Raw genomic sequence first — 15,091 nt, 5'->3', positions numbered from 1 at the left:
CCAGTGCCCACAACCATCGACAGAACGGGTAGAAAGGTATGCATAGAGGTTTGACATAACAGACAACATATTGATACAGGCTCTTCGTAATCAGAACAAAGTGCACAACGACAGAGCACAACAACAGAACAGAAAAAAATCAAGAAAAATCATGTCCGATCTGATAGCCTCCAGAAGCCAGGATATTCTCCACATTTGGGGCGTCCTTCTCTCCTGGATGTTGTTGATTAACGAATGGTAAGCTTAGTGCTTCGGGACTGGGGCGAGTGCGCTCAAGAATCGAGCGGTAGAAGTCCGCTTCGGTTTCTCCACGGGCCAAACAAGTGGGCTTACGTACATGGCGTGGCGCCAGGTCGGGTGGTACTGCTCGGGACGGTCTGAGTCTTTGGGCGGCGGCCGAGGAATTGCCTGCGCGTCATCTTCATGGCCTGCAAGAGCTTCTTCTTCTTCTCTCCACATATCATCCGATCTGCCAGCATCCTGCCTTTGTGCTGGTTGCGCCGGCCTTCTCGCCGTGGCCGGTCGAGACTTCACGAGTTTCTTGCTGGACGCGCCGGCGCCAGCCCTAGAGGTGGCACTGAAGCTGACCGCGCCGTTGCCGTGGTAGCGTATAGTCCTCTCGACGCTTGTGGCCGGGTTGTCGGAGCGCGTAACAGGCTGGCCTTCGAGGCCATATGTCAAACGAGCGTGTTCCCTGATTAAACGAGTGTGGTTATGGTGGTAGTGGTGGTCTTCGGACTCCTTCTCGACGAGTGTGTCCTCGTCGCAGTCGTCTTCGGTGTGCTTGCCTTTTGTGTCGCCGGCGACCTCAACGTCCATGGTGCCGGTGGTGGCCGCGTTGTGGCGGCCCCTCCACGCCCCTGGGGGCTTGCCGTGTGTAATCTGCCACGACAAAGGGTGAGTGTCCACTGCTCGTCAGCCACGAGAGGACGAGACACGCAGTGCGCTGACCTCTTCCAGTGCGGCGCGCATTTCCCAGGGTAAGGAATCCCGCGAAGGCGTCACAGGCGTGACGACGATCTGAGGGTTCGCCACGGCGTTCATGGTGTCGAGCAAGTTGAGGAATAAGCACACGACTGAGAACTGGAGACAGTGCTGCAGTGCACTGGGGGATACCAAGCGTCGTCTGCCTGTCCTTTATATTCACGTCCGCCGTCCCCGCTCTTCACTTGTAAGCCGACGTGGTCACACTTCTGACCTCGCAGAGTCGGCAAAAGGTACCGCGACGCAAGCCTCGGCGGTTCACGTTTCAACGCGCTCCACCGCGCTTGTGCATCTCATTGGCTAGACCAGGGATCGACAAGAAACAGAACAGATGAATTGCGCGAACAATGCAGGTACCGATACAATGATAACCCACATCAGGTCTGAACGACAATCTCCCAATCGCTAGTGACGCTCAAATCGGGATCCTTGACGACCAGCACGCTTGTGGTGCCCTGCCTCTTCTCGGACGCAGTCACACCGGGCGTAAACTCCCAGTAGAGATCCCTGCCTCCAGCTTGGACTTTGTTCGGCTTAGACGCCAGCCCGAAGACCACGACGCGCTCGACGCGTACTCCCAACATCTCCTTCACGAATGAATTTGCAATGTCGTATGTGGCTAGCGCTACGCCATCGACAGCCTCCGAGGGCTTCTGCGCGGCAAGATTGCGGCTGCTGATGCGGACGCCTCTCGCTTTCTTGTCTGACGTCGCGACGAACTCTCGCCAAATGAACTGACCGTCCTGATGGGAGAATGTCACTCCGTCATCCAAGTATAGTTCTCCGTGCGCTTCTCCAGCGGCGTTGAGAGCCACCCGTAGCGTGAAAGGATCGTACTTCATGAGAGGCGAGGACCTCCTGGGTCGCTCGCGTGTCGAAATGATGGAGCCACCCCGGATGAGCAATGGAACTTTCTCGAGCTCGGCAGGTACGGTGACATGTTTGCCCTTAGCCGCGCCTCGGTATGCATAATGGTTGAAGTAGTCGTAGTAGACCTAGACCGTCCAAGGTGAGTCAACCACACCAACGTTTGCTTCCATACACACTGACCTGATCGTCAGGGAGATACACCGAAGTCTCTGTGGCACCCTTCTCGCAAATCGGCTTCACCAACAACCCAGAGCTACCCACAAAGTACTGATCATCGAGGGCAAAGCCCGCCTCATCATGGGGGAACGCGACGTAGTGCGGCCTCAATACAGGCAGGCCCGTCACACTGGCCTCCCGGAAGGCGGTGTACCAGACAGGCAACATGCTGTACCGCAAGCGCAGGAGGCTGCGGATGATGCCTTTGTAAGGCTCGTCCAGAAGATATGGCTCCCGCCGCTTGGTGTCGATGTGCGCATGGGCGCGGAAGAACGGCGAGAAGATGCCCACTTCGTACCAGCGAACCAGCATCTCAGGTTCTGGGTTGCCAAAGAAGCCACCGACATCGGCTAGAGACATGTCCGTCAGAAGAGGTGCATGTTGTACCGGGAACGATAACTTACATCCTGCAAAGCTGAAGCCGCCGATATTATTGGCCAGCACCATGCGCACACCGACGGCCATGTGTTCCCAAGTACCGAGGTTGTCTCCCGTCCACATCGCACCGAACCGCTGAGAGCCAGCATAGAAGGAGCGAGTCAGGACAAACGGCCGTTTTGGCGGGTCGGAGCGCGCCTTGAGGGCCTGGAACGTCATGTTGTGCTACGTGGTGGGTGAGTGCCTGTATAAGAACCTGTTGAACCACCACTCACGAACAGCATGCCGTTGATGTTGTGGACGTCACGGTGCTCCCAACCGCCGTAGTGCACGTTGTCGCGGGGCATGCTGATTTCGGGCCCGTTGAAGACGGAGGGCTGTTACTTCCAGGTCAGCATTTGAGTATCTTATGATTGATCATTTTCTCATACCTCATTCATGTCATTCCAGATGTAGGTATCGACAGTACTTTCGGTCCAGGTCCACTTGTCGCCTTGCGGAGCGGTCTTGAACAACGACGTCCACCAGTCCCAGCTCTCAGGGTTGAAGCCGTCTACCCAGGCAGCGCTGCCACTCCAGCACCAGCCTTCGTAGTCGTTACTTCCACCCGGCGACTTGACGAGCACGCCGCGCTCTTGCGCCTCCTGGTAAACTGGATAGCTCGCCGCCCGCTTCAAGTGGGGATCGACGATCACCACCATCTGCGCCAGCCATGAGTCCAGAGACGCCAACTATATAAAAACATCGCAAACCTTGCGGCCGACCGCCTCGACGTCGCGTGTCATGTCGACAGGGTCGGGGAAGTATTTCTTATCCCAGATGAAGTACTTGTGCTCCTCAGCGTACTCAATATCAAGCCAGAAGACATCCACTGGCATGTCCTCGAGGTCGAAGCGACGCTGCACGTCGCGCACGTCGTCTGAACTAACGTAGTTCCAGCGGCATTGGTGGTATGCCAGCGCCCAATGCGCAGGCAACGCCGGTGTCCCGGTGAGGCGTGTGTACTGCCCGAACACGTCCGCGGGCGTAGAGCCCGGCATCAGGAAGACGTCGAGGATGCCCGACTCGGAAATCCAGTGCGTCTCCGTCGAGCGCGGCGTCGGGTGTGCGACGTCGATCCACGTTTCGGACCCCACAGCGTTGAAGATGGCGACAGTAGACGCCGCCGAGTGCGCGTGCATGACGGGGATTGAGCCGTACAGCGACATGGTCGAGTCTGCGAGGTACTCGAAGACATCTGCGTTGTACAGCCGGTACGGTTCCGAGTAGAACGCATTCTCTCCGGTCGTAGTGGGGAGCGAGAGGCGCGTCGCGTGTTGCGGGATGCCATAGACATGTCCGTGATTGGGGAAGGAGATATCAATGGACAGTGACTCTGGGCCTGTGTCCGATGTCAGTGACTCATCCACACGGGCATATAATGGTCCCAAATACAAGACCCGCAACATACACGTGCGGGCTACTTGCGATACATTCCAGATCGCATACGAGCATACCACACGCCCTGATATCGATACCTGGGCAAATATATATCACGACCAGGTACATCGCCTATGGTGCTGATAGGGCTGACGAAGCTATTGAATTGCTTGCCGTCTAAGAGCAGAACATGTCTGCCGGCTCTCTGACGCGTCATACGCTCATCGGCGAATTATTAGTCGGAAGACCGATGCAGATATATGCCGGTCTTCATCACTTGCCTAGGCATCATGCATAGGTGTGCTCACGACGAAAAGGCAATGCCCAGCGCAGATCACGCATGAAAAAACGCAAGGTGACTGAGGGCACACCGTAATTGGTGTAAGGCGATTTATACACGTACCCTTGGGCTTAGTGTCTGTCCACGAACCAAATTGCTCTTCCCAATAGCCATCTTCGGTCTCGCCTTCGAACCAGGCGCGCGAGTTGACCTGCATCACGACCTGAGAATCGTCGCCCTGAGGCTGCTCCACCGGCAGTTTCTCCTCCGCGGACTCCTTCGTGCGGAAGTGCTCCATGTGCAGGAGGCCTCTGCCGTTCAGCACGACTTGCTCCTTGCCATCCCGCAGCAGAGTCACCTTGAGAGGCTGGAACGCCACGACGACCTCGATATCCTTCTTGTCTCCATAAACTGCACGCACGTCGGACTTGCCCACCGACCATTTGATCTCCGGGCTGATATCTGGTTCTGCTATAAGGGCCCACGACGCCGCCTCATCGTAGTGCTTGCGCAGGCCGTTCACCTCGTCCATACGTACCCTTACTACACCATCCTTGTGTACTCGCACGTCGAGTCCAAACTTGACGTCAGGATAGAGCAACGACTTCACGCCAGCCGTGAAGGACGCCTGTCCAGGCAAGACTGAGATGGTTGACGGGTCTATTGAGTATGGCGAGCTCCAGGAAGGATTCTCCTGTGCCCGTGCAGAGAGTGCGCGCCCCCGCCTGCAGAATGCGGCCTGGGTGCATGTCTTGAAGTCCTGTGTCTTGACTGCTAGCGCCGCTGGGACAGCCACCAGCACTAGCAACGAGCTCAATGCTCGCATTTTGCGCTGAATGCAGCTGAAGGGTTTAGGCCTGTATCACTTCTAGCCGTGAAGCTTCTAGCGGCGTATAATATGAGGGACTATGCCGCGAGGACCGAGACAACAAGATTGCAAGCTGTACGTCGCAACTGCGAGCGCTCAATATGCGGAGATGACGGCATGTCACATGTAACTCGGTCCTCGAAACTTCAAGTACATGTTTCTTGCAGGTCTCAATAAATATCAACATCGTTATTCTAACTGTGTTCCTGCTTAATACACTTAACACCATGCAACAGCCCTCACCGGACTGCCATCACATCCCGCCAAATTGAGAGGCAGCAGGGAAACCACTGGCGCCTCCCACCCACTGTCAACCAGCTTGTCCAATCCAGTCAGATTCTCCACAATGATTCCGCCTTGCCCCAGAACAATGCGATGCACCTTCCCCGTGTCGCCTTCGTCGGGGGTAAACTCGTCCGGACTCAGCGTGTCCGTCCCGATCACTCGCACGCCTGTCTCCAAGATCCGCCGCGCCGCGTCCGCGTCCAAGAACGGATGGTCGCTGTAGCCTGGTTTGCCCCAGTTCCGTGACCAACCCGTGCACAGGAGCACCACGACGCCCTCGCGCATCTGCCTCGCGTGTGGCTGCAGGTCTGACCAGGTGATTGGCTCGTGCGTTTTCTTCGTACGCATGTCGACTACGACCGCAGGCGCGGCTGCGAGCAGCGAGAGATCCAACGCATCCACCGCGCGCCCGTCCGCAAAAAAGTGGTAAGGCGCGTCGATATGCGTGCCCGTGTGGGAGGCCATTGTGAGCGTGTGCACGGTCGCGAAGGCACCGTCGGAAACGTGCGTGAGGAGCCGAGCAGTGTAGGATGGATGTCCTGGGCACGCCGGTACGCCATCGGGGATGAGGGGGTGGGTGAGGTCGATCACCGTGCGGGATGTTGCGACATGGCCAGTCAAAAGCGCAGGCGACGGCAGGTTAGCTCCGGACATCGTGTATTAGTGGTCGCATGTTGCTAAACGCACGAGCTTTATTTGAGACGAAGTAAGAAAAAGGGTTGCATGGATCATGCCAGGAAAAACATCGGAAGCCGTCACAGGATATTTCGGAACACGATCCGACGCATGTCACAGGGATGATCCATGGACTGGCGGCTGTGTACATTGGGCTCGTTTCAGATCAAAAGGAGCGCAGTGGGTGCACCAGAGGTAATGCGGGTGAGCGACGGAACAGCGTCTGTACTCCGCGTGAGGACGGAGGCCACCAAGGGCCGGTATGTGGTGGCAAGGGAGACTGCAATACCTGATACAACCTAAGATAATCAATGTCCAATGGAGGCTTAAAAATCGCTCTATAGATCCGAGAATGCTAGGCAACTCACCTGGTCAATATTGCGTTACCATGCGCCCTTTCGGTATCCGCATGCGCAAATGGGATCTGAATCGCCGCCACCAATCCTCAACAGCACTATACCGACCATTCAAGAACCAACTGAATCACCGCGACGGCACCTCCAGTCCCAGAATAGTACGATGCGCGTACAGACGTCAATGAGCAACAGGCCCCATAGGCCCTGAAACTGACAGAGGTAGGCCATGCCAATTGTTCAGAAGCTCTTCGCACCTTCTCCTTCTCTCGAAGGATGTTTGAAGTACATATTGCATTGAGACCAGCCTGTAGGCAAATGCATACCTAGTCTATCGCCAAGCCGAATACGAATCTGCGTCTGCCCCTCGTACGTCTCTGATTATGGCCCTAACGAGGACATTGTGATATGGCGAGATAGATGATATGTAAGAGGACGACGAGACTTTGAGGACGATAAGCGTGATGATGGAGGTTACAGTTGAACCATCCTCGTGGCATGCTCGATTGTGATGTGACACGGTCACGTGACGCAGTTCAGACGCGCTTGCGACGCGTCTCCGACTCACCCTCAGCCACGACCTGTGCTGTGTAGACGAGTTGCGCCGCCATCCAGCACACACCGCTGAGATACAGAATGTCTCTGAAGCTACAAACCCCCTCCGAATTCCCTGCATTCCCATTCAAGCCATATGATATCCAACTTGACCTGATGCGCCATCTTTATGCATCGGTAGAGGACCGGAAGATAACCATCGTGGAAAGTCCTACAGGCACTGTGGGTAACCACTCTTCGGAACATATATGAAGCTGAAATTGTGAATCTACGTAGGGAAAGACTCTCAGCTTGCTATGTTCATCCTTAACGTGGCTCAAGGACGAGCAGGAACGCGCACGTAAGGGCAAGCTCAGTGAGCTTGGCGAAAGCCACGAGGGTGTGTGAAGTATATCTATTCTGAGAGGTATTCTTAAATATGCTGTGCGCTACAAGGACCGGACTGGGTGCTCGCGCAAACACTCGATCGTCGCAGGCGCGAGTTAGAAGCAGAAGACCGTGAGTATGCAGAACGCCTGGGGAGGGCACGCAAAAAGGAGGCAGAGATGCGGAAGCTTGCACGTGCACGGGTGCGAAAGAAACAGGCGAGTCCACCCTAAGACGTAATGTCCGCGCTGCCGTTTACCTGCACCCTGCATTACAGAAAGTCGCTCCCGACGAGGGTGCCCAGGATGACGACGACAGCATCTTTCTGCCGGAAGATGATGGGGCAAACGCCGACTCTGACGATGAAACGAGCAATATATCCCCCGCCGTACGCGCGCTCATGAGCAAGTGAGCATGGAGGAAGGTTGATCGTGTTGTTACTGAAGAGGCTCCCAGATTACGGCAAGGCACAAAACCATCAACACCCGGATCTGACGCAGAGGAAGAGCCTGGGTGCACAAAAATATATTATGCCTCCCGCACTCATACACAACTAGCGCAGGTTCTACATGAACTGCGTAAGCTTAAACTGATGTTGAGTGTTACCTTGGCTTCTGCACCAGAGGAAGCGGCTGCAGTATCAGGGAAACGCCGGCTCCCTGAGGTCGAGAACGATGACGACGTATCTCTTGGCGAAGATTCCAATGCCCGAACAGTGTCGCTAGGATCTAGGAAGCAGCTATGCATCAATGATGAGTTGCGCAAGCATTCTGGAGATCTAGATGAAGCATGCAGACAAATGCTCAGTGGTGAGCCACAGTTATCCTGAGGTTTCCTCATAATGTTCTCAGTCCCGCTCACGAACACCAGAAAAAGGGAAGAAGCGATGTCATTATCTTCCTCCGCCGGAGGACGAATCGAAAATGCTGGATCTGCGCGACCAGATACTTGTCAGTTGGCATTTTGTCATCTTGAAACGGTGGTATAATGTTCTGCGACAGGCATCCCCAAAGGACATCGAGGACCTGGTAGCGACAGGTCAAGATTCAGAGACATGTCCATATTTTGGTTCGCGGCGAGCTATCCGACAAGCGCAAGTAAGCGATGATCCAAAATTATTCGGGTACGACAGTGGCTAAGTCTTCTGCACAGCTAGTTTTACTTCCATACAATCTACTCTTGCAGAAGACAGCGAGAGAGGCACTTGGAATTGATCTCACTGACCAAGTAGTGATCATTGATGAGGCACACAGTTAGTTCTCCATCATACATCTAGCGTTCTTTGCCTTATCGCCATGCTTTACAGACCTGATATCAACCCTGCTATCTCTATCGACCACCCGCCTGCCCCTACGCACCTTGTCTACAGCTCGCCAGCAGCTTTCTATATATCTCTCACGCTTTCGCACGCGACTCACGACTGCGCACGCACTGCATCTCACGCGCCTCGTGGGCTTGCTGGACGCTCTCCAGCGGTATGCCGATGAATGGCAACAGACGCAGCACGCGGGCGATGCGGATCGTCAGCAGACCGACAAGCAGCATACGCAGGGGCCGAAAAGCGGCAATGAGAAGGCTCGCGGCGCAGGCGTGGAGGTCATGACACCCGGAGAACTTCTCCATAGACTTGGTCGGAAGACGGAGGGCGTGAACTTGCTCGAGGTCGAGACTTACTTGCGCGGTAGCAAGGTGTGTTCGTTGTAATATGTGGCGGGTTCACCTTCACGAACTGATCTAACAGATAGCACGCAAAGTATCGGGGTATTCCGTAAAGACTTTGGAGAGAGCGGCCGGTCACGGTGAGTGATCTATCCAGACTCGTAGCGCATAATGGTGGCGTGTTTGCTTGCTGAATTCGATGCTGTGGTTCAGACCCTGTCAAACTGGCGAAAGTCTCTCGACTCTCGAATACAACACCGCCATTGCATCTTGTGGAGAGCTTCATAACCGCACTTACAGCCTCCAATGACGGTAAGTCGCACGAGGCATGATGGTGAAAAGTGATGATCAATTGATACGCTGCCTAGACGGTCGTGTTACATTGTCCCTGGTCGATGGACAAGTAGAAATCAAGTATCAGCATTTGAATCCGTCCACCCATTTTCGAGAGTTAATCGATATTGCCCGATCGATTGTCCTGGCTGGTGGTACGATGTCCCCGGTAAGTACTGGTTTGGCTCTTCCACATAGTCGTTTATGCTTCATGACTCGATGATTCTCTAAGGTATCAGACGTGATACACCAGTTATTTATGGGACTCGAACCTTCCCGTATCAGGACATTCTCTTGCGGACATATCATCCCAACGTCTAACTTACAGACACTGGTTTTGAAGAAAGGACCAAGGGGCGGGGATCTACTGTTCAAGTACGAACAACGGGGCAATCAAGCTATTGTACGTTCCTCTATGCAGATACCGAAAAACTGATGAACCATCGAATTATTTCTAGATAGCAGAACTCGGCCAAATCCTTCTCAACTTCGTTAACGTGGTTCCAGGAGGCATGGTCGTGTTCCTTCCGTCTTACAGCTTCCTTCACACAATGATGTCTGCATGGGGAGGGAGTGGCTTGATGGAGAAGCTCAAGTCCAGGAAGCGGGTATGTGTTACTGTTTTTGGCCATGCGTAAGACTACCCATTTGCACAGGTCTTCTCTGAACCGCAGGATGCTGGCCAAATCGAGGCTGTGCTACGGGAATACAGCGAAGCGATTCACCGGACAGGAGCACTTCTGTTTGCTGTCGTTGGCGCCAAACTGTCTGAAGGATTGAACTTCACCGACGATCTCGCTCGCGCTGTTTTGATCATAGGACTCCCCTTCGCCAATCTCGCATCCCCGGAGCTTCGAGAACGCATGAGCTACGTCAACAGGTTGGAACAGCAGCTCCGTGCGAAAGGTGATGCTGTGACCAAGGGGGCGAGCGCCACAAAGGACGCAGCGACAGAGTTGTATGAAAACATGTGCATGAATGCTGTGAATCAAAGCATCGGTAAGTAAAGCTGATCGCAACGTGGTCTGTCAACGAAGACTCATGGAACACGTTTGCATCGTGCTTTCCAGGGCGAGCCATTCGGCATCGAGGTGACTGGGCATCGCTGATACTGATCGATGGCCGCTACGCTTCATCGCGAATTCGCAACAAACTGCCAAAGTGGATCGGCGGAAACACCACAGTCACCGAGACTTTCGGGCAAGCAATGCGAGAGATGGGCAAATTTTTCCGAGAGAAAAAGGTTGCAGCATCGTAGTCGTAGAGGCAGGATTGTAGCAAGACCCTATGTCTCTTGCGACAAACAATGCCGAATTCGGACGCGCCTGGGAATGACGACAATCGCTCGGAGTGGACGTTCTGGATTCGTACGGTGAGAGTTATCGGGTGCAATGGGCAGGCCGGTAGAACACTCCACGACTGATGGGACTGTTGTACTTCTGATACATGCGGGGGAGGCACACCTTAGACATTCATAATTACTGGAACGTGGTAAACAGTGCATTGGGATCCGATACTTATCATCACGCTGCAACATAGAGAAAGTAGAAAGTAACGGGGTGTAACAGAGACGGGTCAAATAGGATGCGTGATCATAGTGGATAAATAACGGCACTAGATAGTGCAGTGTTGGTGTGGCTTGTTTAGTATTGTCGCCCAGACTCGCGCTCGACGATCTTCCAGGCGGCACTCTCGCAGGCCGGGCATCTGGTCCGATATAGATTCTGTATCCTTTGGATCTCTTGATAGGTCTTTCAAAAAGATATCAGTGCGAGCTACATCAATGGAACAGTTACACACCCTTGGGCAGCCGCAGTTGCGTGCTGTGTGGCGGTGCGCTTTACTCAATGCGCATTGAGAGGAGCCACAATCGACCTTGACCCCAGTCTCATGCAATTTGACATAATGCTGTTCGACATAAATCGGCTGGGGAACGATGCCTTGAAAGCAAGAGACTTGCCTGGCATCCGCGGTATTGATCTCCAATGCTAGCGATCAGAGGGAGTCTCAGCCACGCGTGTTAGGGAGTGATGTCGGACACATTTGACTCACCATTCTACGGAACACATTATAGCAGTAGCAGTGATAGCAATAGACTGTAATGGACTGAGGGCTGACAAGAGGAGAGTCGATGAGGGGCGGAAGTGTTCTTGATGAGCAGACGGTTAGTCTAAGAGAGGGTTATATAGTCTTGCGAAAATAAAACTGAGGTATTGGCCACAATGGTCAACCTGCCACACAAACAAACGGGCCCGCGCGGCGCTTCGAATACTCGCCCAACGAGCGCCAAAGTTCTATAGCTCGGCAGACACGAACCTGAGCGTCTTGTGACCTTGTCCTAACAAATGCCGTCTCGGATAACGGAGTAATCAGGCGAAGAAGCATCCCGAAAGGGAAGAATCTGGCGGGATGCTATGAGAAATATGACATTAGGTATTGATTTGAATGGCCGTACCGGCGGCTTGAGCAGATGTTCCGTGCGGCAGCGGCCACGTTGATCAGATCGAGAAAGGCCCGCGGAGATCTTGGTCGTACTCGTCCTATCTAGACAAGAGACTGAATTTGCGCCGCTGCAAGGTATTTGGCTTCCAGCCAACTTCAGCAGGTCCGAGATGAAAAGACGATCAGTCACAGTCATCTATCTGAGACATATAAAAGCTGCTGGACCCGCTCGACTCATCTCCATGACGCTGAGGTATTGCGCCGAAGACCGAGACTTGCAGACTTGTTCCGTTGAATTGGCGCGATACACGACGTTGAGACATGTCGGGCGCGAAACTCACTGACAGTGCTTCTATGTAGCCACCCCATCCACCCGCTTGGCTTAGATGCAAGGAGCTGGCGCCAAGATCGATTTACAGAGAAAACGCAGAGCTAGAACATATGGAGCAACCTGATGTCAAGGACGGTCAACCATCGGGCCTTTCGATCGGCTTCGAGCGCTCGTCGTCTGCGCTACGACTCCGACCGATAATTCAAATGCCAAAGCTGTGCTTATGATGCCTCCAGGCAACTGCACAGCGGACAATAGAGCAATGAGAAGTGGGCGAGAAAGCACCAGGACCACCTAGCACTCATGGCGCGGGGATCACAAACATAGGAAGTGCGCCGGTGGACATTCACATTTAGCTGGGCCGCCCGCTGACTCGACCACAAAAGAGGCTGGACGGGCGAAGAAGACCCCCAATTCTCCCCACTCACCGCCAGTATCATGGGCATGCGCTTTCCGCGAGCCAACAGAGAAGCATCCGTTTCACACGTGGGTATCGAACCAGGCAATGACTTCGCTGCATGACCGCAGCGCATCCTATGGAACAGAGGGACTCTTAGTGAGGTGTATCAGCAACAGATACGGGAACACGCATGGTTCGCACCTTACACTACACTCCGTCACTGCGGGTATTCGTAGAAACCCTTGCCGCTCTTCTTCCCATACCACCCTGCGTCTACCATGCGCTCCAGGAGAATACTGGGGCGGTATTTGGAGTCCCCAGTGCCTACGTAGAGCGTTTGCTGGATGGCTAGGCACGTGTCCAGGCCGATGCTGGTTCTCAGGCGGAATACGGATAGAAGGCGCCGCGTTTCATCAAGATGGGCGCGACAAGGTACAGGGCACCGATCAATACTCCAGTACAAGTGACTCGATCGAGACTCACAAATCGGCTTCACAGAGTAGAAGTAAATGGTCCAGAATAGTGTGTGAGCGTAATTGCAGAGGACGTAATCAATTGGTAAAGGGGCACAAACCTAATTGCAGGGGACCCATCGGATGATTCATGCCCAGCTTCAGTGTCTTGTCGATATCATCTCGCGTCGCCACGCCCTATAGATATACAGCCGTTTGTTGACGTTCGGAACACAAATCCCTTGCGCCACGCATTACCCACCTTCTCTAGACACATTATGGCCTATCCGCGGTACAGAATTATAGCCGATCCGTTTGCGGAAAGCACCCCAAGATGATCCACAGACAAGGCGCAGTTGGGGCAGAGAGGGTGTTGGTGTCCGTGACAGCATGAGATCCTTCCATGCTCTGAGGGCACGCTGAAACGCCACGCACCTCATTGATGAAGGGCATGAGGAGCGCATTAGATACGAAGCCTGGCACATCCTGCGATGTGGTCACCTCTACCACGAAGCTATCAATCACTGTCCAACGGCGGGCCCGTAAGTGCGCGGGTGACGTACCCTTGCCGCATGCCACCGCGAATGCCCGGGCGCGCTCGAGCGTCTCCGGCGACGTTTGAAGGGCGGATATCAGCTCCACGAGTTTCTACTCATTGTGGAGTGCAGTTCCACACAGGCAACCGTCAAGATGTGGTGTGGTAGAAGAGTCAACGCCCGATAAATTGACCGTGTAAGCAGATGTCCGGTACACGTTTTTCGTGAGTCCGCATTACGTACCATGACTGGCACAGGATTGAAAAAATGAAGACCTGCGGACAATTTGTACGTCTTTCATACTGTCTGGCACAGCATCGACGCACCGACAACTCGAGCTGCGCTCTTTCTGCCCTGCTCATCGGCGGCAGAGTGGCCCTCTGGAATTGTTGCCGCAGCAATCTTCGTGATACTAATCGATGACGTATTGGATGCAAGAATCGTAGTTGGAGGTAGTTCAGCAGATAATGTTCGGAACAAGGACTGCTTTAGTGACAAATTCTCTGATACTGCCTAGCACAAGTAGTAAGTAAGGAATGATCACGCTCGATCACAGCAGATAAATGAGAAGTCTCTGATATATCTCCTGATAGACGAGTGATAGTCTTGTGCTGACATATGATCTGCTGAATAGAATCATCGTCTTGCCAAGGCTTTCACAATAATGCATGGTGTAGGTAGAAATGGGGTCTTACAACCTAATAACCAAGACTTCAATGCGCGTAGCGCGCTCTATCCATCAAATGTCGCGAGGTATGGTGTATATGCGCCTCGTTCAAGTCATCATAGCGAGCTCCCGAATGACCTCGACTGAATCTATGAATAGTATGCCAGATGATATCGACTCGCTTTCACAGCCTTGCGAACGGCCTAGATCGAGAGGGCGAGGTATTCTCAACGAACGCAGGTAAGCTATAGTTGAATACCAACGGGAAAAGGAGGGTGGTACGGCCAGCTCACTGGTTCCAAGAGTCTCTAGACCCAGAACCCACTCATGTCCTGGCTTTCTACCTGCCCAGCGGACAGAGTAGAATCACATATACCACGTCAGCAGATGTCGCCAACAGCGACTATTCGCACACCCATCTGCACTAGCACCGCACTACACATGGCCAGACTGAATGGATGCTAGACGGACGTACCTCAACGACCATGTCGACATCCCTCATCCCTTGGATTGCCTTCTCCTGGTCAACCACGGTGACTCGTTCGCGAGCCTCAGAGGCCTGCTCAGCTGTGATCCTGCCCTTTGCGACGTCCTTCGCGAGCAGCTTGTCCATCAGCTTGAGCCCACTTTGAATCTGCGCCGTCGAGCGGTCGTACAGCAGGACTGGTACACGTGCATGCAGCGCAGACACATACGTGATACCGAGACCTGTGGAAGTTGGTGTTCACCGTGAGCCTCTCGCAGAGCGCAAGACGCGGTACCCATCTGCCCAGCGCCGAGAACGCCAATTGTGCGTAGTCCGTGTGCGAGCGCCATGTCTAGCTTCTTCCTCGTCAGAGTATCGTGTCCAATCCACTGTCCTAGGGTTTGTGCAAGTCACGCAGTAAGTGGTTGGGGATCAAGGGGTGTATTTGATCTCAACCCATGCGGCACATGGTTGACCGGTCGACTTGGGGAATCATCGATCACATGCCGACGGTTCCGCCCATACGGACCCACATGATGATGGCTGATGCGGGGAA

The 15,091-nt window shown here is 53.9% G+C and overlaps 6 protein-coding genes across 6 annotated transcripts; 1 reads left to right on the top strand and 5 right to left on the bottom strand.

Moving 5' to 3' along the window:
- Positions 1–227: 227 nt before the first annotated feature.
- POSPLADRAFT_1144397 (hypothetical protein) lies at positions 228–1,044 on the bottom strand (the record flags this gene model as incomplete). Its single annotated transcript, XM_024485695.1, has 3 exons — positions 228–257; positions 322–882; positions 952–1,044. The coding sequence occupies 3 exons, from the start codon at positions 1,042–1,044 to the stop codon at positions 228–230; spliced, it is 684 nt and encodes a 227-aa protein (XP_024338486.1).
- A 253-nt stretch (positions 1,045–1,297) lies between these two features.
- POSPLADRAFT_1170282 (glycoside hydrolase family 31 protein) lies at positions 1,298–4,973 on the bottom strand (the record flags this gene model as incomplete). The annotated part of the gene is made up of 7 exons (XM_024488095.1): positions 1,298–1,979; positions 2,035–2,420; positions 2,475–2,673; positions 2,724–2,825; positions 2,880–3,149; positions 3,201–3,829; positions 4,271–4,973. 7 exons carry the CDS (start codon positions 4,971–4,973, stop codon positions 1,362–1,364), a joined length of 2,907 nt encoding a protein of 968 aa, XP_024338485.1. The 3' UTR covers positions 1,298–1,361.
- Positions 4,974–5,243: 270 nt separating this feature from the next.
- POSPLADRAFT_1077564 (hypothetical protein) lies at positions 5,244–5,771 on the bottom strand (the record flags this gene model as incomplete). Its single annotated transcript, XM_024482955.1, has 2 exons — positions 5,244–5,624; positions 5,703–5,771. Coding segments are annotated over 2 exons (450 nt in total), but the record flags the coding sequence as incomplete, so codon positions are not given.
- Positions 5,772–6,964: 1,193 nt separating this feature from the next.
- POSPLADRAFT_1144977 (hypothetical protein) lies at positions 6,965–10,499 on the top strand (the record flags this gene model as incomplete). The annotated part of the gene is made up of 19 exons (XM_024485747.1): positions 6,965–7,105; positions 7,160–7,262; positions 7,319–7,351; positions 7,387–7,502; positions 7,531–7,637; positions 7,670–7,931; positions 7,975–8,005; positions 8,057–8,058; positions 8,101–8,199; positions 8,251–8,346; positions 8,402–8,479; positions 8,777–8,938; positions 8,991–9,048; positions 9,122–9,220; positions 9,277–9,410; positions 9,474–9,644; positions 9,700–9,849; positions 9,898–10,240; positions 10,312–10,499. The coding sequence occupies 19 exons, from the start codon at positions 6,965–6,967 to the stop codon at positions 10,497–10,499; spliced, it is 2,373 nt and encodes a 790-aa protein (XP_024338483.1).
- Positions 10,500–10,884: 385 nt separating this feature from the next.
- POSPLADRAFT_1144760 (hypothetical protein) lies at positions 10,885–11,149 on the bottom strand (the record flags this gene model as incomplete). The annotated part of the gene is made up of 2 exons (XM_024485730.1): positions 10,885–10,992; positions 11,042–11,149. Coding segments are annotated over 2 exons (216 nt in total), but the record flags the coding sequence as incomplete, so codon positions are not given.
- Positions 11,150–12,631: 1,482 nt separating this feature from the next.
- On the bottom strand, positions 12,632–14,885 carry POSPLADRAFT_1046973 (hypothetical protein; the record flags this gene model as incomplete). The annotated part of the gene is made up of 7 exons (XM_024479169.1): positions 12,632–12,762; positions 12,989–13,064; positions 13,129–13,149; positions 13,302–13,369; positions 13,729–13,915; positions 14,545–14,777; positions 14,831–14,885. The coding sequence occupies 7 exons, from the start codon at positions 14,883–14,885 to the stop codon at positions 12,632–12,634; spliced, it is 771 nt and encodes a 256-aa protein (XP_024338481.1).
- Between the last annotated feature and the right edge of the window lie 206 nt (positions 14,886–15,091).

This window comes from Postia placenta (genome assembly GCF_002117355.1).
Source record: "Postia placenta MAD-698-R-SB12 unplaced genomic scaffold POSPLAscaffold_8, whole genome shotgun sequence".
Taxonomy (NCBI): Eukaryota; Fungi; Basidiomycota; class Agaricomycetes; order Polyporales; family Adustoporiaceae; genus Rhodonia; species Rhodonia placenta.
Note: the sequence above shows the minus strand (reverse complement) of the source record. Positions and strands in the feature narration are given on the sequence as shown.